This window comes from Oncorhynchus mykiss, chromosome 5 (assembly GCF_057628025.1).
Source record: "Oncorhynchus mykiss isolate SJ-2025 chromosome 5, ASM5762802v1, whole genome shotgun sequence".
In the NCBI taxonomy this organism is placed as follows: Eukaryota; Metazoa; Chordata; class Actinopteri; order Salmoniformes; family Salmonidae; genus Oncorhynchus; species Oncorhynchus mykiss.
The window spans coordinates 75,960,778-75,981,629 of NC_143026.1; the positions used below are offsets into that span (position 1 = coordinate 75,960,778).

General features: G+C 43.7%; 2 protein-coding genes across 11 annotated transcripts in view; one reads left to right on the plus strand and one right to left on the minus strand.

Annotated features, from left to right (window-relative positions):
* The window catches only part of LOC110524555 (pre-mRNA 3'-end-processing factor FIP1-like), a 45,241-nt gene extending 42,235 nt beyond the window's left edge, over positions 1 to 3,006 (plus strand). Inside the window, exon 11 of the mRNA XM_090235992.1 lies at positions 433 to 3,006. The gene's annotated coding sequence lies outside the window, so the exon portion shown is untranslated. The remainder of the gene's footprint in view (positions 1 to 432) is intronic.
* Positions 3,007 to 5,982: 2,976 nt separating this feature from the next.
* LOC110524556 (E3 ubiquitin-protein ligase LNX) overlaps positions 5,983 to 20,852 on the minus strand; it is a 109,553-nt gene continuing 94,683 nt past the window's right edge. For all 10 annotated transcript variants that reach the window (XM_090235987.1, XM_021604330.3, XM_021604331.3 and 7 more), the window contains 6 exons: positions 20,116 to 20,535; positions 18,057 to 18,191; positions 9,668 to 9,845; positions 8,075 to 8,333; positions 7,245 to 7,403; positions 5,983 to 7,011 (listed from right to left, as the gene is read on the minus strand). In XM_090235987.1, coding sequence (XP_090092113.1) covers positions 6,876 to 7,011; positions 7,245 to 7,403; positions 8,075 to 8,333; positions 9,668 to 9,845; positions 18,057 to 18,191; positions 20,116 to 20,535 — 1,287 coding nt within the window. In that variant the 3' untranslated portion in view covers positions 5,983 to 6,875. The remainder of the gene's footprint in view (positions 7,012 to 7,244; positions 7,404 to 8,074; positions 8,334 to 9,667; positions 9,846 to 18,056; positions 18,192 to 20,115; positions 20,536 to 20,852) is intronic.

Below are 20,852 nucleotides of genomic sequence, written 5' to 3' on the forward strand. Positions count from 1 at the left end.
GTACACACACATTAGGGCTCACACACACCGTACACACTTGAGTGGGTTGAGTCACTGACGTGATCTTCCTGTCTGGGTTGGCGCCCCCCCTTGGGTTGTGCCGTGGCGGAGATCTTTGTGGGCTATACTCAGCCTTGTCTCAGGATGGTAAGTTGGTGGTTGAAGCTATCCCTCTAGTGGTGTGGGGGCTGTGCTTTGGAAAAGTGGGTGGGGTTATATCCTTCCTGTTTGGCCCTATCTGGGGGTATCATCACATGGGGCCACAGTGTCTCCTGACCTCTCCTCTCTCAGCCTCCAGTATTTATGCTGCAGTAGTTTGTGTCAGGGGGCTAGGGTCAGTTTGTTATATCTGGAGTACTTCTCCTGTTTTATCCGGTGTCCTGTGCGAATTTAAGTATGCTCTCTCTAATTCTCTCTTTCTCTCTCTCGGAGGACATGAGCCCTAGGACCATGCCTCAGGACTACCTGGCATGACGACTCCTTGCTGTCCCCAGTCCTCCTGGCTGTGCTGCTGCTCCAGTTTCAACTGTTCTGCCTGCGTCTATGGAACCCTGACCTGTTCACCGGACGTGCTACCTGTCCCAGACCTGCTGTTTTCAACTCTCTAGAGACAGCAGGAGCGGTAGAGATACTCCTAATGATCAGCTATGAAAAGCCAACTGACATGTACTCCTGAGGTGCTGACTTGCTGCACCCTCGACAACTACTGTGATTATTATTATTTGACCATGCTGGTAATTTATGAACATTTGAACATTTTGGCCATGTTCTGTTATAATCTCCACCCGGCACAGCCCAAAGAGGACTGGCCACCCCTGATAGCCTGGTTCCTCTCTAGGTTTCTTCCTAGGTTTTTGCCTTTCTAGGGAGTTTTTCCTAGCCCCCATGCTTCTACACCTGCATTGCTTGCTGTTTGGAGTTATGGGCTGGGTTTCTGTACAGCACTTTGAGATATCAGCTGATGTAAGCTATAGAAGTAAATTTGATTTGATTAGGGCTCACACACACCGTACAGTACACACACAGTAGGGCTCACACAGTAGGGCTGGGATGATACCAGTATCGCATTATTTCTTCCATGGCAAAAATGAAAACACAAAGCAGATATCATGGCACAGATGCAGACACAGGAGGCAGATGGTTGGAGTATTACAATGTTTATTAATCCAAACGGGTAGGCAAGAGAATGGTCGTGGACAGGCAAATACCAATGGGTACCGAAGGGCAGGCAGAATCAAGGTCAGGGCAGGCAGGATGATCAGGCAGGCACAAAAGCAGTCCAGAGCCAGGCAGGGGTCAGAACCGGAAGGACTATAAAAAGAGAATAGGAAAGGAGTACGGGAAAAACACGCTGGTTGACTTGACTAAACATGCAAGACGAACTGGCACAGAGAGACAGGAAACACAGGGATAAATACACTGGGGAAAATAAGCGACACCTGGAGGGGGTGGAGACAATCACAGGAACAGGTGAAACAGATCAGGGCGTGACAGCAGACTAAACTCTTTTTTTCTTTAATGCTGTATGTAAACTATTGTGTGCTATAGCTTTTAAAAATACAACAATTTGACTCTGGAGGACAAAATAATGATGTTTGTTTCCAACATTAGGGCTGTTTTCCTAAAGAAGTTAAATCTGCGTCATATTTTGTTTCCTTGCCATGATACTAACACGTTTCGCGATACTGGTATCGTCCCGGCCCTAACGCACACACACACACCCTACATTTCCACAGCACACTCAGGTTGACCAGTAGCTAGATGTGTCATTAATTCATATAAACTCGGACAAATGCCAAGTATGACACACATACGGCCTCTTGCCTCTTACTCACACTCCTCCTCATGCCCACAATATCATGCAGCTTATCAACCTACACATTCACACTCTCCCTCCTACACACGCTATGACTATGTTCTTCTTAATCTAGTGTCTCGCTATCTCAACTCTTTGCTGCAGTGGGTCGTGCTGAGGATCTTATTGGGGACAGCTGTGTTCCAGGTTATATGAGGGAAGTGGGACATATGGGCAGCTGGGAAGCTGTGATGTAACCACAGGAGGAGAGGAGGAAGTCAGGGAGGGAGGGACAGCCATGTGTGTGACAGGCCCACTGGGACAGACAGACAGATCTGGCACTGGGGTTCTGTTCTGGTCCCCATGGAGAGCTCTGGTTTACCTGTCTCTCTCCCAGGATGTTAAGACCTCCAGGGTGTTGGGGTGTGTGCACACTAGGGTTGAATATTTTCCAAGTATTTTACAAATGTTCCAGCCTGAGATTATATCACTTTTCTCCCAGGTAATTTAGTGTGTCATTCAAAAGCATATACATATGTCTGGATTTGATTAGGGCTTTGATCAGCATGAACATTCAGACCTGATGCTACCTGAGCCTAATGAGCCATATATTAAGTACATTTTAGGAGCCCTACATTAACAACATTTAATGAGCTCAAGCCTCAAATAGCTCAAATGATTGTGTCGTTATCCAATACATATATGATATAGGCTACTGCACATTATGCACATCATAAAAACTTAAAACCCCATAGATGTAGCTAGATATATGATCTCTTGGGTAAATAAATTATACTAGCTCCAGTAAGCTTTGTTTTTTTAGTGTGAACTGTATTACTGTACTGTGTTGTTTTATATTGACTGGAATAACATCATGATAGAGCAGAAGAGAACATGCGTTTCTAGTGCAGCACATGCACACGATTTGATTTTAATTTTGAAATATAAAAGGCCCTATTTGTATAATTAGTAGGCTGATGTATATATACCTTTCATAATATTTCCCTTAATGTTATTAGCCTACCTCCTCTTTCTCTCTCTATTGTTGCTTCATTCATTCCTCGCTTTCAACAGTTAAATGAAATGCATTTTGTTGTCATTCTGATGACATCCTTGAATAATATTAGGCTAAAATTAGATGCAGAAGGCTTTCACTTCTCTTCACGATGATTGAATGGTTATGGGTCTGAATAAATAACTGCTTTAGCCTACTGCCGTTGTGCGCGTTCACTCTTCTTTCAAACTACTGTTGAGTTCTATTGGCGGCTGTAATTAACATTCAGCAAAAAAGAGCTTGCGTCCCTCTTCGAATAGTCTATTGGTATAAGAAATACCAATACCAATATTCTAGTCCAGCTTTTCCTGCATGGGACTACAAGAGCTAAGGAGCACTTTTTAAGGAGAGAGACCAGCAAAGCACAGGTATGTGTGTATTGCGCAAGAGACAGAAGCTATAAGTTAGAAACTTATTATGCATAACCCATCATTAATTAGCTAAATATAAGGATAATGCATTGAATGTATTACCTGAAAGAGATAGGACATCTATATATAAGGCTATATATTTCAGTTGATGGAGCGAGAGAAAGACAGAGTGTTTGTGCATTCACGATAAAGCAACGATATTCCAGTGATAGGCTGTTTTAAAACTCTGCAGCTGCAATAAAAAAACGGAATCTTTAAAATAACAAAACAAGGTGACCTCCGAAAGCCAGATGGAGATGGGTCAATTATATGCGCATTCTGTCTTTATATTAGCAAATGTAGACCTACCTGTCACAAGAGAAAAGTTACCATGATGAGATGATCGTTCTACATGCATTGTGAACTACACTCCATACTGAGATGGGCTGTCTGTCCCCACCCTGAGTTGATTCATCATGCAGAGGCCCTAGAGAAGACAGCTTTAGCCATTGCACATAATTTAACAGTTCCATTTCATGCCATGCTGTTTATATAAATACTTTATTATAATTTGCTGGTTTCTCTCAGTTATTTATCCCTGGTAAAGGGAGTGGTTTTAGGCAGTAAATCTCGGGAAACCTGGTTCCCGCCATTCAACCATAATGTGCACGCCCTTCATTCTATCTATTTTCAGTATGAACATTTTAGTAGTGAATTACATTTTCTGTGTGTATGTTGCTAGCAGAGTAGAGGCTTATCCCTTCTGGCGTATGTAGAGGTGTCAGTGGCATGTGTTCTGGTTACATACTGCTCTTTAAAGGGCTCTGCTTAGCACCACTGATACCCTCTGAGTTCCATCCTGACTGGAACAGTCCTCTCTGGGCACCAGCCTCTGGTGTTTGGGAGTTAGCACCTAGGCTTACACTCTGGCTAATGCAACACAGAACAGTCCCACTCAACCCTCCCAAAGACACCCTCACACATTCAGACTCACTGACACATCCCTCTCTGTCTCTTCTCGTCGGTGCAGGCAGCCCGGGCAGCTGGCTGGCCATTTGGTGAACACTTGTCCTCTGAATGTGATCTCATCTCATCCCTGTAGCTCAGTATGGAGGGGCTTGTCATCTCTCCAGCTGGCAGGGCATCACTCACACACACACACACACACACAGGGATTGTATTAGTGTTCTGGGTGTTATTAACGGTAACCAATATGTAAGTGACACAAACATTCTCTTTCTGTGTTAATAGTGTTAATAGAGACTGAATTTGGAAACACATTCTTGATCCCCAGGCTTAGAGGAACACATAGCTCATTCTCTCGCATACACTTACAATGTTTTCCTGTATGAAACCTGCACTAGGAAACGAACACTTCTTCATTCAGTGACAGTGACTCTGTGTGAAGTGGGTATAAGTGTGTTAGTGCTAACAACTGTGGAAGACTGCAAACAGGCCCTCAGGTCTGCACTCCCGCTGCTAAGAGAACTCCCAGTGCCCAAATATTTAATGAGTCCTTCAACTCCACTGCTCTCTCTTCTCTTTTCTCTCTCTCTATGCTTTGGCAAGGGTGTTTTTCACGTTCCAATTGGATGAGCTGTCTATGTCAGATGGCTTTTGAGCACCATATGTGTCTATTTGTAAAGTTAATGCACATGTGTATTCTCTCTACTTAGAGAAACTGACACTTTAAGAGACTGGAGGTGCACGTCTGTTTCAGTTTCTGTCACTATGTCCAGCATAAAATACCCCTCCATTGTGTGTATGCGCGTACATGTGTGACAAAGAGAGTGCTGGGGGGGGGGGGGATTAGTGAATGATGGTGTGAAAGAGTGTGGCCCTGTGGGACCAGGAGTCCTCCAGTAAATAATGGAGCTGTTTGTTGAGCCGAGAGGGGGGGGGGGGGGGCTGCTTTCATCTAAAGATCACAGGAGGACAGAGGTGGGCATTGTGTTCACCACAGGATGCTATTAAACTAAAGCCAAACAGAGAGCCTTGTGGGTAAAGGTGCTGCTATCATCTGGTCCCCTGGGCCCAGCATTTCTACAGAAATGAGCAGAGAAAATGGGACAATAGAATGTTACCTGGCTTATCGCACTACTTCTGCCACTCTCTAGTTTCCATTGTCCAACAAGAAGACTGTTTCAGTGGTGTCCAGTAGGGAAGCAGTGTTTGTGGTTATTGACCAGTGAGTTGTTGTTGCAGTGAGGAGAAGTGGCACCGGTACAGGGACTACGGGGAGATGAGACACTGAGAGAAGAGAGACAGAGACAAAGAGGGGAGACATGCAGTCTCATGCAGGTACAACACACACACTCCTACACACATTGTTGAGGTAGACAGTGTAAGCAACCAGTGATTGTCTGTGTCTGTTAACAGTAGCAGCAGGAGAAGACATGAGAGTAAGGAGGGGGACAGCCAACCTATCTGAGCCCACAGTGACTCTCACCAGCCAATAGGAGGCCCCGGTGTGACCCTCATGCATTCTGTTTAACCTGTCAGAGACTGGACGGCTTCTCTTGATATTAATATGTTTTAGTTTACTTTGAAGGTGAAAAACCAAATCATTGTTTTATGTTTACATTGAATACAACCTGTATATTTTGTCTCACCTGAGAGAGGTGTTTGTTTTGTTGCATTTAAGGGATAGGTTTGGATAAAGGAGCTGACTGGACCTCAGCTGAATAGTTAGAATTTCAGTGAGCTGTGCTAAATAATATCTTATCCCAGGTCATTTAACATGAACCCAAACCACAACCCTTGCCAAAGCTCACAGACAAGTGTCCTTTTCCAATGACTTTATTGATTATGTTACCAAAAGGTACCATCAGATATACTACGCAGGCCGAAGCATGTGATAGAACTGCGTTAAATGGCCCTAGACCAGACACATCCACGGAAACACACAGAAACCAAGTCAGGTTTTTTTTTTCTTTTCAAAAGTAGGAAAATCAGTAAGGCCTCCACGATGTCACCTTAATATTACTTTTAACAGATTATGAACACAATTTTACTTGTTTTTTTTACTATACTTTTGCCAGTGTTTTGATAATTTAGCAACAGCTTCTGAAAACATCTCAACACAAACGGCTATGTGGCAATGTGTCTTCAGTCCAACAGATGAAGATGATGACCACTGTTAATACAAACGTAATAAAGCCTATATTGAAAGGCCATCAAACAATCATTGAAAGAAATAGAAACATAGTACAATTGCTTGAGTCAGTATTTTTTTAGATAGCCAACATTTACAATAAAGAAATGTGAGTCCAATGAAATGCATACCCTAACATAGAACCAATGGAATTGGCAACTTGTGTCCCCTCCCAACCACCCACCCACCCCCCTCATTGGATGCGTTGCCATCGAACAAGCCTCTCCTCCAATCAGATTGCTCCGAACATCCCAGGGGTAGGGCCACAGATCCAGCTCCTCCCAGCTCAGTGTCTCTGGGGAGTTTGGTCAAATTCCAGTCACATGGATGGTTGGCCTCTTCTGAACTCCTAGCAAAGTCTCAGCTGTCCATCAGGAGTCAGGGTTCTTAAGGTCCGCCTTCCATAGCTACATCACTAGTGAAAGCCCATCCCATACGGTAGGGCTCAGTGTTATAATCCAGTTAAAAGCTCTGCCCACATTCCTGGGTCAGTGTTGGCCCCTCCCTGTGGCTGCAGCGGGGCTACAGCAGGCTTCCAGGCCAGGACACGATGGTCAGGGTGATTCTGCCCCGCAGCTCCTTCAGCAGACGCACCAGGGCTGTGTGGGTCATCCCCCACGAACTCTTGCCATTCACCTCCAGCAGAATGTCCCCACATCTACACACAGAAATGGGGGGGGGGTTAATGCAGGGATTAACAACCATAGAGATGGACTCAGTATAGTAAAGGAGGCCCATATAGCAATGCTAGCAGTGTGTAAATACAAGACTACTGTAACGATAAGGTAAATACTGGACATAATTTGTCACAGAAAAATAGAAGATTCAGCAAACATGCAGTGATATAGGTCCTCTGGCCAGTGTGTGAGATATAGGTTTAGTAGTCTGTACCGTATCCTGCCGTCGTTGTAGGCTGGTGTGCCCTCCACGATGGAACGGATGAAGAAGGACTGATTGCAGTTGACCTCCTCCTGCCCCCCCACGATGCTGAAGCCCAGGCTGCCTGAGGTGCTCCGGCGCAGCACAATGTCTTTGCAGCAGTACAGGTGCCTGCAAGGGACAAAAAGGGGGATTAGGGAATCTCTAGACTGCTGCCAGCATTCAAATGTGTGCCCATCCTGTACTGTGTGCACATATGCAGCAGTGAGATTGCATATGTTCAGCAGTGAGATTGCAGAGTCCCGTGGCAGTCTGTCGTAAAAAAAAACAACGGCTTGGCTGTCATTCAATGAGAATGGAGACATGGCTTTCCCTCCCAGGTGAGGCAGAGCTGTGAAAATACAGTGCCCGGGGGTGAGTGAAAATTACATTCAAATCCTGTTGGAACTGTTGCCCATTTGGACTGAATTCCCATGGTGAATCACTAGTTGGTTTTCACTTTTCTAATCAATTTTGCCGGTTGGGGAGAAATTGAGTTTCTATTTTACTCCAGTAGTTAAAAAATAAATAACTACAGTAAGGGCAGGTTTTTATACCAGCAGTGGCAGATCTGTAGAGAAATGGACATACCCAGGGATGCAAACTAAGAATACAAGTTTGGAGGTGGGGGGGGACTTTGGATCACTACTGGCTGTAAACGAGTGATGCGCGTTTGTAAGCAAACGAATGATGCATGTTTGGTTGAACGAGTTATCAGCAAAGATGGTGCTGGTAGAACAAGATAAGCGCAAGGTTTTTGAGATATAGAATAAGAAGGCTAGCTGAGGGGTACTGCTACTCACCTGGGCAGCTGCAACCATGACACCCACAGTGGGGAGTAGTCATCGGTGTGTGGCAGCTTTGCAAGGTTCTGCTTGGTGCTGTCGGTGGGCGAGTGTGAGAGGCAGGGTGGCGAGGGGAACTCTGGCTGGCTCTCCTCCGGAGGCCTCATCTCCAGGACCTTGAGCACCACGGGGGAGGTGGTGTTCTTCAGGTTGGCCACAGCCTCGCCCCGCGTCACCCCCGTCAGGTCCAGCCCGTTAACGTTCAGCAGGATGTCACCTGCAGGCAGAGGGGAGGACAGAACACAGCACCACTCAGCACAGTGTTGTTGCCCTGACCACTGTCTGATTCTGATGCCTTTCAAAAGCAAAAGTTCCCAGGGACAAGGACTCGTCTCGTCTGCCTATTGAATATTCAATCTTCTCCCACAGGAACACAAAGCAGTGGGACCAAATAACTTCCAGATAATCAAAGTGGGCTTAGACAGTGCTGGACACATAGCACTGCACCGCAGCACACTGCACAGCCAGCTGCTATCTGGAGTGGAGGCTCGCTCAAAGGACAACATCCACCCCCTTTGATTAGGATGCACTATGCAAATTCACACACACACTAGGGTACAATCTGGTTAATTATTATGTAGACAGCTGTATACACAAACATATGCATGTTACTGATACACACAGGAATGCACAGGAATACACACTCAGAATTATGCTTTTGCTAAAGGCTAGGGGAATAACACTAAATATCATACACACATCCTCACTCTCCTCTCTCTCTTTCTCTCACACACACACACACACAGATGTAGAGTATTGTGTATTCAGAAGAACAGACAGGTCTGGTCTCTCTGTACTGTGGTTATCTGAGGCGGATCCCTAGGATGAGTAGTTCTGGGTTTAAATGCCTCCACTGCCCTTTGATATCTGGCCCGGCACAGAGAGCTTCCTCAGATGTTCTGACATCCCACACCCAGACACCCAAACACACACACACACCTATACTCTCACACACTGCAGTATATAGCCGTAACAGGCCTGCCACAAATGTGTCCAATCATTTTGGGAGTCTGTTTGTGTTTGGTCTATTTCAGAGTTGACTGATTTTGTATAATGAGCTGATAAAAAGCAGCCTGTCATTTCCTCTGGAACCTTCTTAACAAAATCTGAGTGTGGTGTGTGTGTGTGTGTGTCAGTGGTTGTGTGTGTGTGTGTGTGTTATACTTAATTTGGCGAGCCCTGAACAGTAACCATCCCTGCGTTTCCTGTTGAATAAATAAGCTTGGTAATGAAACAGGAATTTGAGTGTTTCTTCTCAATCACCCTGTCTGTTCTACACAAGGGACATGTCACACACACATGACACCTGTCTGCAGTACCAGCTCTGGCATCATGAAGACCAACAGGGACTGCATGGAACAGAGTAACTATCAAAGTCAATATTGGAGCAATTCAGGTAAATATTAGCTAAATTCCCTGGCAGAACATTGGATTTGATTTACTGTATGACTGAGTGAGAGTGAAAGAGAGAGAGAGACTGTGCCTGAGTGTGTATAATTGTATGAGTGTGTGTGAGACTGTGATGTTTAAGGTTTATCACCAGGCTGGTACCTTTGCGGATGGATCCCTCCTGTCCCACCACTCCGTTGGGGTCCACGTTAGTGACGTAGACAGGGAGATCCCAGCCGCGGGAGGACATGCCCCCTGCCACTGTCATCCCCAGGGAGTCATGGGGCTCCTTGGCCAGCGTCACCGTCTTCTCATAACATGCCGGCTTCTCACATGAGTCCTGCAGAGGGGACAAGACAGAGGGGAGGGCTGCAATGTGAGAAATGTTATGGGTTAAACTGTAATAGATGTGTGTTTACAATATAGTGTTTATCTGTGTTGTTTGTTTGCATCCAGTGTGTTTTCTTGTGTTTTGTGTGAGAATGTGTGTGTGTGAGTGTGTGTATTTTTGTGTCTGTAATTGTATCTCTGTGTGTTCAAATTAAAGAATTGTACAGTATGGTCCTGTTTTTCTTCCAGTAAAACAAGGATTGCTGACGGCCATGGAATTCCTTCCTAGGCTTGGCTTGGTTTCCCTCCAACAGACACAAACACAGCCATAGAAGCCAACTTCATTAAGACCAATATTAAAACACGATATGAAGCCAACTTCATTAAGACCAATATTAAAACACGATATGAAGCCAACTTCATTAAGGGGGCAGTGTAGTTAAACACATGATTTCCAGTTTTTTTTATGATATTTCCACATTTTGAGGTCGAAATAACACTCTGAAATTGTGAAAACAATGATAATGCCTTTTTGTGTAAAAGCTGAGGCACGTTCAACAAGGGGAATAGTTTGCGAAAGTTTGCTAATGTTAGCTTAAGCTTGTGAACATCATTTTTTTTTTTAAATACAGTTTGTGGCAAACGTTCGCACACATAAGCTAACAGCCCGAAGAGGTAGTGCGCGGTGAACAGAAAATGATTTACATACTGTATGTATTGAATAACTACACGTAATAGACATTATATGAATCATGTATGGTTTTTCTTCATTGCTTCTATTTGTTTTTCACATTGGTTTAGTTTTTCCATCTTATTTGACCCTCGGCGAGGCGAGGAGATGCACAACAAGATTGTCGGACTACTGGTTTGAAAGGTAGTTAGCCAGCTACGCCAACTTGTACAGTAGCCTAGCTACTATCACAAAATCATTATAGCAAGTGTGTCATTACTTAACTAGATACCCAAATGTTAATTTTCTTGTTGATCAAGAATTGGATATCGATGATGGTGAAAAGCCTAGGTGAGGATTAACATTAGATACATTATGTTACCTAGCTAGTGTAATAGTTTCCCCTTTCATCTGTGGTTAGGTGTTACACAATATTGTTGTCAAGTTATGAAGACTAGTTATCTATATCTGGATTTAACACAGTAGCTATGTATTAGCTAACTTGATCACCTTGAGGCCCCATACGGAGGGGGGGGGGGGGGGGGGGGGGACATGTAACATTCACACAATCCTAAAGTTAACAATTAAGAGGTGAAATAAATCTGATCCTGTATCAGTGGTTAGGGGAGGCTTGGTTCTTCTCAGGTTTGAACCTGTCCATGCACGTAGCTCTCAGACCAGTCTCTCTGTCCAACACAGACCACTGCATAGTTTGTACTATGCTTTTGCAACTCGGTCTCGCATCTTGCGTGTGTTTTTACTCAGGTATAAGGCTATCCTCGACAGGCATACGAAAACCGGCCAAGGAGGAGGTCTTGTTTCTTTGTTCACTGACACACATCCCAACACCTCCACCTACATACACCTGCAGACCACAAAATTCCTACTTACATCCACAAAAACTGCACACCCAACTCTTACCCTCCTCATACTGACACACACCCCAAAAACTCCACCCACACACAGCCACATACAGCACCCAACCTTCACATTCCTCACACTGACATCCACACACAGCAATGTGAACCTAAAAGGTCAACCAAGAAAAGTGTGACCGCAACCATGAAGGAAATGCTCAGCCTGCAGACATAGCACCCAGATTCAGCAAGACAGGAACTCTCGCTTGGAAAAGTTTACTCATGCTTTGCAGCGTCTCGCTGAGCAGTGGTTGTGAAAATTGAAGTAAATAGTTTTTGTTGAATGAGCAGTAAAAACAGTTTGAGTGAGCAGTGATTTTTAATTGAAGTAAATGTTTTTGTCAATGAGCAGTGATTGTTATTGAAGCAAATTAGTTTTGGAATAAGCAGTGAGTAGCAAATCCATTTTTTTTTATGTTTCAAAATTGTATATTCGTGTTATTCATGAATACAATATCATTAAAAAAGTATTACATTTTCTCTGTCAGTTATTTTTTTGTTCTCTATGCAAGTTCATTCTGGAATAAAGTTAGTCTATTACATTTTTATTTATTTAATCTAAACCATTAAAAGTGCTATTTCTTAAAAAAAATGGACACCAGAACAATTTTCTCCATTGTGCAACAACAATTATTTTATTGTTTAGAGCCCATTTTGTTGTCCCTCTTCTGGGCAGCCTGGTTACGTAGGGCCACTCTGTTGTCTGCAGGATTAGGGGCTGGCTCGATGTTACGTGCCTGTGCCACGACATAGTCCTCATCCAAGTCCTCTGTTGTCTGCAGGATTAGGGGCTGGCTCGATGTTACGTGCCTGTGCCACGACATAGTCCTCATCCAAGTCCTCTGTGATGCCCTCATGGATGAGGGCCATTTTGTGGAGGGCACAGGCACTGGCGAGGACATCTGGAATATTCTCCAGCAGCAGCATGTCAAGATGTTGGAGCCTCCTCCAAATGCACTTTAAGAGGCCACTGGATCTCTCGATTTGGACTCGGGCGGAGCTGTGGATTGCATTGAATCGCTTGTGGTCCTCCACTGGGTGACCATTATCCCTGAATGGGACAATAAGATCCAGGCTTAGGGGATAAGAGGGTGGGCATTTAGGTGACATCGCTGGTCCTGTACACCCTGCATCATGCACAAAACAAGCGTTTCCCCGCAAAGTTGGCTGTCTCATACAGCTTGCAGCTGGAAGCTGGGCTGGCCTTTTCAGTTAGTGTAGGCATCCCGATGTTCGGAGGGCCCCCTGATGGTAATGTGGGTGCCATCTCTGCACCCAATCACACCAGGGAACCCTCTGATCCCCTGGAACCCAGCCTCCAGAACTGAAAACTGAGTGGGTGTTGGCCATTTGAAGTAGGTGGGCATCAGCTGGTTCTGGCCATCTACTATTTGGAGCAGTTGGCCAACAGCCACAGAGAGGCTAACATACAATCCTCCAGTCGTTCTCCTCTGTATGGAACCAGAGGGATGAGTTCCTCACACAATATCTGAAAAACAGCCAAATTGGATTTTGTCATCTTAGAGTTTTGTCCTGCCTTTGTTCTGTGTGTAAGACAGAGGCAAATAGCAATGATGTATTATTCATTATAGGTTACATTGTACTTAATTTGTAATTTTTTTATTATTTCCCCTTTGTGCAACTGTCGATAGATAAGGGGCCATATAAATAATATGCTTAATGTACAGCCTGGTTGGATGACTGTACACCCCACCCACACAGCTGTCTGATTGGCCAATTAACTAAGAGTCTGGGATGCATTCGTGCTTATAGATAACGTTAGCTAGCTACATCATTGAGGATTTTTGTGACACAACTTTATTTAGGCTAGTTTAATCAAAACAAAGAGATCATCAACACATGCAAATTAACTGCAAGGTTTCTTGGAACATCATAAAATGACATGGAAAGACAAAGTCGTTGTATCGAGGGATGACTTCCTTCACAGAACCCTTAACTCTTCCAATCGGATGCTCACTTTTTCTTGTCAATACACACTAAAATAAGTAGCCAGTACGTGACATCAGTACCAGGGTCTAAAGAGTCATCGATTATTGCAGAAGCTGCAGCTAAAATCAACATTTTACGTGTTCTATCCATTGTTTTACCAGAAAGAATCTGTTGAAAACAAACATAGTTCGCCGTGAGCGTTCACAAACAGAAGTCTTGTCGAATGCACCTCTGTTTGAACAAAAACATTTTTTCTGGAATTTCAGCCTGTTCAGGTGGGATGGAACTTTTGTCCTACATCATGTCACAATGTGATCTGATTATAATAGACCGTTGTAACGCTCATCGTATTGGGTAAACCAAGGCGCAGCGTGATTTGGGTTCATCATAATTTATTTGAATGTGAACCAGCAACAAAAACAATAAAGCCAAACAAACAAACAAACGAACAGCCTTGTAGGGCTCAAAAGCAACAATACAAAAACAAGATCCCACAAACAACAGGTTTGTGGCTACCTCCATATGATCCCCAATCAGAGACAACGATAGACAGCTGCCTCTGATTGGGAACCATACCAGGCCAACATAGAAATACAAAAACTAGACTACACATAGAAATAATAAACTAGAACACCCCCCAATCACACCCTGACCTACCCCAACATAGAAATAAAGGCTTTCTATGGTCAGGACGTGACAACCATTGACTGACTGTTCATCTGGGTAAGGGGGTGGGTTCTAGACCATCCTATCAGTCTGAGCATTTCAAGGGCCAAAGAAGAACAATAACTACTAAGTGTATAAAACATTAGGAACACCTTCCTAATATTGAGTTGCTCCCCGTTTTCCCTCAGAAAAGCCTCAATTCACCAGGGCATGGACTCTACAAGGTATTGAAAGCGTTCCGTGTTGACTCCAATGTTTCCCACAGTTGTGTCAAGTTGGCTGGATTTCCTTTGGGTGGTGGGCCATTCTTGATACACACAGGGAACTGTTGAGCATGTTCTTGACACACTCAAACTGGTGACTACTACCATACCCCGTTCAAAGGCACTTACATCTTTTATGTTGGCCATTTACTCTCTGAATGGCACACATACACAATCCATGTGTCAATAGTCTCAATGCTTAAAAATAATGATTTAACCTGTCTCCTCCCCTTTATCTACAGTGATTGAAGTGGATTTAACAGGTAACATCCATAAGGGATCATAGCTTTTACCTGGATCCACCTGGTCAGTCTATGTCATGGAAAGAGCAGATGTTCCTAATGTTTTTTTTCTTTCATTAAATAAACACAGACAGTGATTTATTAGACATACAGTGATGATTTAAAATAAAATTACAAAGACTGCATGGGGGCTTTAAGACCAATATTACAACACAATATAAAGGTCTGGTTAGATTTAGTCTAAATATGATAGTCCTGCTGAAGGTGGCTTAGCTTATCTCAGAACGATAATACGTTGTTATTGTTGCTACCTGCTATCTCTGCAGGGTTCTTTCTATTACAGCCTCATTCTCTCTCAACTAGCTTTGATTCCAAGGACTGTACCTGAAGAATACAGTACCACTTCACTCTGGCGTCACACATTCTCCAGTTTTAACAATGTGTCTGAGAGAATTAACACCTCAAATAGAGAAAGCGAGACGAGAGCTGTGAAGTTGATCATTATCAGAACAACGGAATTCGTCAGCTCCAATAATGAGCTGGAGAAAATCCTGTTTAAGCGTGGAGGTGTGTAAATCCTGACTATGTTTTCTTCATGGATAATAGGCTCAGAGAGAGAGAGAGGCGGCTGCTCTGGGCAAACACACATGGCACTCTGAGAGGAGCGGAACACTTTGGCACAGTCAGGAATGACACGCTCCTCTTTGATGGAAGAATAGTACGGCTCAGGATCATTTTCACATAAAAGGGAATATTTAACATGAGAAGAAGAGGCAGGAATACAAAGAGCTCTTTCAGTCTGTATCGCTGAAGCATTACAGATTGCGCAATATAAATGTTAAGGTAATTTCCGATTGAGCCGTCATATGCAGCTTTTCCCGTAAATGTTGTCTCCGCTAATGCAGGAACATTGCCTTTCCATTTCAATCACGCTATAATGCTGAACTTCCGCAACACGGATTGAATAGAGCTCAAAGTCTGGGGTTTTAGTGTGTGTATAACCTTGTCATGACGGTGACCTCGTTGGGTATAGCAAGCCCATCCCCCTCTCCCTGCCTCCCCCTTTCCTCCTTCAACTAGGTTGCTGTGGTCAGAGAGACGCCATAAATTCCTGAGAATCTCCTCATGGACACACAGTATAGAGAGAGTAGAATTTCATGGAGAACAAAGGAAATCCTTCCACCTCACAGAACTTGAGGTACGAACAAATTTCATCTTCCGGAGAAAGTATGAAAGATCGGTGAAGAATCCAGCTACGAACTGGTCCGTTTGTCACAACTTAGGGAAGCTCATGGGAGACGGTGGCCACATTACCATAACACTGTTTATATAATAGCCCCAGATATGAGGTTTACATCTAATTGTTGTATAAGATGAATGAGTGAGTATGATACTGTTTACACAATTTTACAATGTGATTTTGGACTGTTTAATGAAGGAAAACTAAAAAAGGGAATTGGATTTGAACTAAATCAGAAGACCGCCCCTGAGCCCAGTTAGGGTCAGACATCCTGGGACCGCCCTTTTCTGCCATTCCGAATAAAACCCCCACTCGAGTTTTCGATCAGCAGACCGAGCTTACCTCAATTACGAGATGGCTAAAGGTTGCAGACCATGTTTTTCTCCATTAGGAAGACAAAGGTTGTAGACCATTGCTGAATCTTTTAACCATACCACGTGGTTAAAAGTCTTAGACTATCGATACCGACAGAATAAGAACAAGTCTTTGATTTTAATTACTAGTCTGCAGCTAGGAATTCGGTATCATTGAACACGAAGAACGACAACCGCCGAAACATCCATCCTATAACGAATGTCCCCTCTAACCACAACCGAGAGAGAGAGAGAGAGAGATGGACAGTTCTACAAAAGAAATGAACTTTTCACCAGCGATCAAGACGACACACTGAGAGGAAATATATGTATTGATTGCAATTGTTCCCGAATGAGTGAGCGTTCATGTGCAAAGGATTAGCATTTTAATTGTTATAATTATCACTCTGCAGTGACTTCTTAGTCGGCCCCCACTTCCCCTTTTGTCTCCTATCATTTCATGTAACCACATTTACCCCTTTTGTTTGTTTGTTTATGCATTTCTGTGAATTACTTAGTTAGAAACCCTGTTATGGATGATGCGAATTTTCGCAGCTTTTTGTTAAAAATCGCGCAACATTTCAAAGTCCTGCTACTCATGCCAGGAATATAGTATATGCATATGATACATACACTCTGAAGTTTCTAAAACTGGTTAAATCGGGTCTGTGGCTATAACAGAACGTGTTTAAAAGTAAAAATCCCTGGTAAAACTGTTTACCAAAAACAAAACAAAAAATATTCGTCCGCCATTCAATCAATTGTTTAAGACGAGAGAAAATATATGCGAACCCCCTGTAAACGCCTACAGCTTCCACACGATGTCACCATTGCTATCAATATCAGAATCATTTATCCCTGGTTGCAACACAAATAGACCCCTCCCTTCTTCTGACGCACCACAGTATGTTGTAAAACTGAAAAAATGGACGATGTTTTCCAGACTTGCTGCTATCGAATACAGATCGCCCCGTGATCAATTTGATACATCATTAACGTTTATTAATACCTAAAGTTGGGTTAGAAACGTCGTTTGAAGTGATTTGTAAAAGTTTATAGGCGACTTTTGTCATTTTAAAAAGTGACGTTGCGTCTTGTAAATGGACTTTTTGCAGCATCAGACTGGCCTTCAGCAAATTACATTTTGGGTATACAATGACGGATTTAATCGGGAAAAAGACCCAATTGTGATGTTTATGGGACATATAGGAGTGCCAACAAAGAAGCTCGTCCAAGGTAATGAATGTTTTATATTTTATTTCTGCGTTTTGGGTAGCGCCGGCTACCGCAAAATCTGTTGTTTACGTGTCGTGCTGGTATTTTGGGGGGTGCATGCTATCAGATAATAGCTTCTCATGCTTTCGCCGAAAAGCATTTTACAAATCTGACTTGGTGGCTAGATTCACAACGAGTGTAGCTTTAATTCAGTACCTGGCATGTGTGTTTTAATGAAAGTTTGAGATTTAACGAGTACTAAGTAAAGTACTATAGGTGGCGCTCTGAAATTTCCGCTGAGCTATCCCTGTGCAGGGATCACCTCCATAAGAAGCTTAGTAATAAATAAATGATTTAAGACACTTGATGTATGGATGACTCATAGTGAAGACTGGGTTCGTGCAGATAACCAACAATTTACGAAGTTTGGAATGAGACTAACGTGAGGTAAAGTAAATAATTCATTAATTCGAAGACTAATTGATCAGATAAAATATCTGAAAAGTTATTTTAGGAAATGATAACTTTGTAACCTGAATATTTTTCCTTGGTGCCCCGACATCCTAGTTAATTAGTTACGTGACTAATCAGTTGATCGCGTAATAACTAATTACAGAGAATCTTTGATAAAAACTATCAGTCTTCAGTTAATGATAGTGTGTGCCTATGCTTGTGCGTGCGTCATGCATTTTATGCATTGCTAACCAGTAGCGTATGCTCCATGTCCACTGGGGAGTATGGAGGAGGGCCGTCCATGCCCCATGGAGCCTCCTGCAGAATGTCAGGCGTGGGTAAACAGATCTGACGAGACACTATGAAGTGGACCTGCTCCTCACTCGCCTACAGGAGACAAACACACAAACACAACCAAGCTCAGAACCAGACAGACACACATAGCAATTAAAAAAGAATGACAAACTCAAAACAGTCACTTTGTAGAAGAATATCATGGTTGAGCCCCATAAATAAACATTGAATACAGCTTCACTGAAGTTGATCCAGATATCCAAACAAGCACTTAACAAAAATAACTTCACTGCCACATAACTAGACTCAGACACAGAAACTATACCAGCTCAAACAGGCCCATCTTGCTCATCCCAGATGCTGAATTGACGGTAGAGTATTAGCGGCAATTCCATGATAATGGAACGCTTTGACTACTTTCTTTCACTTTAAAATCAATGCCAAAAAGCATTGATTTCAAAGTTTAACAAACCATACAACTCCATGCACAAGGACTAATTTTTAACAATTTAGACTAACATTACAAACATTTATTTTGTGGAAGAACTGTGTAGAAGCAAATTTTGGTAACAGATTTATGGTAAAATCTCCCTTAGGTTTTTATGTGACCACATCTGCAGAAATAATGCGTTGTAAGCTACTGTATGACATGGCACCTTGAGTTTTACATTTTTTTAAATGTTTTGTTATTTTACGACAGTAAGTGAAGTGGGTTTACACCCGGTTATGGAATTACATCATGAATTGCACTCATTTCTAGTAGATGTTTTCTAAGACCCCGTTTCCATCTGTCTATTCAGAAATCCAAGCCTTTACTTATGCATATTTTGTCATTTGGAATTGTATGTATCGATGCTTTAATTTCTCCCTTAGCTTTCACTTGACACCCAATTTGATATAATCCTATGAGCTTCACATGTTGGTGCTCATACATAGAAATGCCCTGAGGTAAACCTGTGGACATTTTCTACCTCCTCCTACCAACCCCCTAAGACAGCTCAAGGGGGAAGAAATCACCCACACAGAGCTTGGCCAGGCAGTAAAATATGTTAAACATTTATTACCCCTGAGAGGTTTACACAAATAATAAACATGTGTGGTGTACAAAACACTCTCACTCACACACACATTTCAATTGCACCCTTTTACTTGCATCAGGAAGCAGCCTGTTTAGTGTCACTCTCACCCACATTTTCTCTTCTCTCTCATAATACTGCAGTCTTTCTGCTGCCCTCACCTTCTCACTATGACTTATTCAATTTCAACTCAAAAACTCACCTTTAAACGTATTTTTCTAACAGTCTGTATTTCTCACCTCTCTACAACCTTTCCTCTAACTTTCTTTTTCATGCTCTTTATTTCTCTCTTTTGTCTCTTTTTCAGGCTGTATGTCCACCCACTCACACAGTGACTCACTCCCTCATTCACTCTCGCACACACACACACTCACAAGCACATGCACACACATTCGTGAGTACACACACACAGCTTGCCCTCCCGTGTTGCTCATTTGAGAGTGCCTGTGCTCTCTGTGTCGCAGAGCTACCTCCTAAATTACCCAGTCCAGCTCGTTAGCGCCTTAATTTGACTAATTTAATCGGTTTCCAGCCAGTTCTTAATCTCTGACAACAACAGTCTGCTGTGTGCCATGTTGGGTCCTCAGAGAACCCCAATTGCAAACCAGTCTCCTCAGACAAAAACCCAGAGAGCACAGCTACAGCTATATCCCACAGTCAACCAGAAACACACCACCGCAATTACCCAGCATCCACCAGGAAGCAGAGCCTCAGCCAAGCAGTAGAGCAGCGCCCAGTCGACCACAGACACACAACAATTAACCACAATTAACCTCAATGGACAGGGACAAAGCCAGCCAACAGAGTGCAATTAACCAGAACTACACACCACTATTAGCCATAATATCACAGGACCCAGAGACAAGAAATACATACCATTACCAACCATTGTAAACCACAACCAACCAATGCTCCCTAACCTCTAGCTCCTGCAGACTTACCTGGATGAGTAAAGCGGCGTGTTCTGGCGCTCCGTAGTGCAGGTCGTGTCCGTTGATGGCGAGGATGCGGTCGTTGACGCTGAGCTGCCCATCGTGTGCCGCCAGGCCGCCTTCCAGCAGGTGGAAGATAAAGACTCCATGTTCCTCTGGTCGTCTCACCAGCTTGATGCCCAGCTGCTCCTCTGGGGTGCTCTTAGCCAGGACCACGTGGATGCTGTCGTCCCTCAAGGGCTGGCCATGGGGGAGGCCATGAGGCGGGTAGCCCCCGGCTGCGTCGTGGGGGTGCCCGTGGTGCCCCGAGTGTGAGCGGTAACGGTGGCGCTGCTCTCTCAGCACTGTGAGTCGCAGCAGCTGGCAAGGCTGTTTGAGTGTGGCCAGGGCGTAGCAGTGGGGCACATTGCTGATGTCTATGCCATTCACCTGAAGATGAGAGGGAGAGGTGGAGTTAAGTCTCAGATTATATGCTGTGATGAGAAATCCAAATACACAACACATACAGGGAAAGGGGATGCCTAGTCAGTTGCACAACTGAATGCATTTGACCAAAATATGTCTTCCACATTTAACCCAACCCCTCTGAATCAAAGAGCTGCGGAGGCGCCCGGGGAGCGAGCAGAACGGCACATTTTTCCACCTTGCCAGCTCGTGGATTCGAACCAGCAACCTTACAGTTACTGGCTCAACATTCTTCACCTCACCCAACATTCTGCCGCCCCTCAGTCACATACATGGCGAAT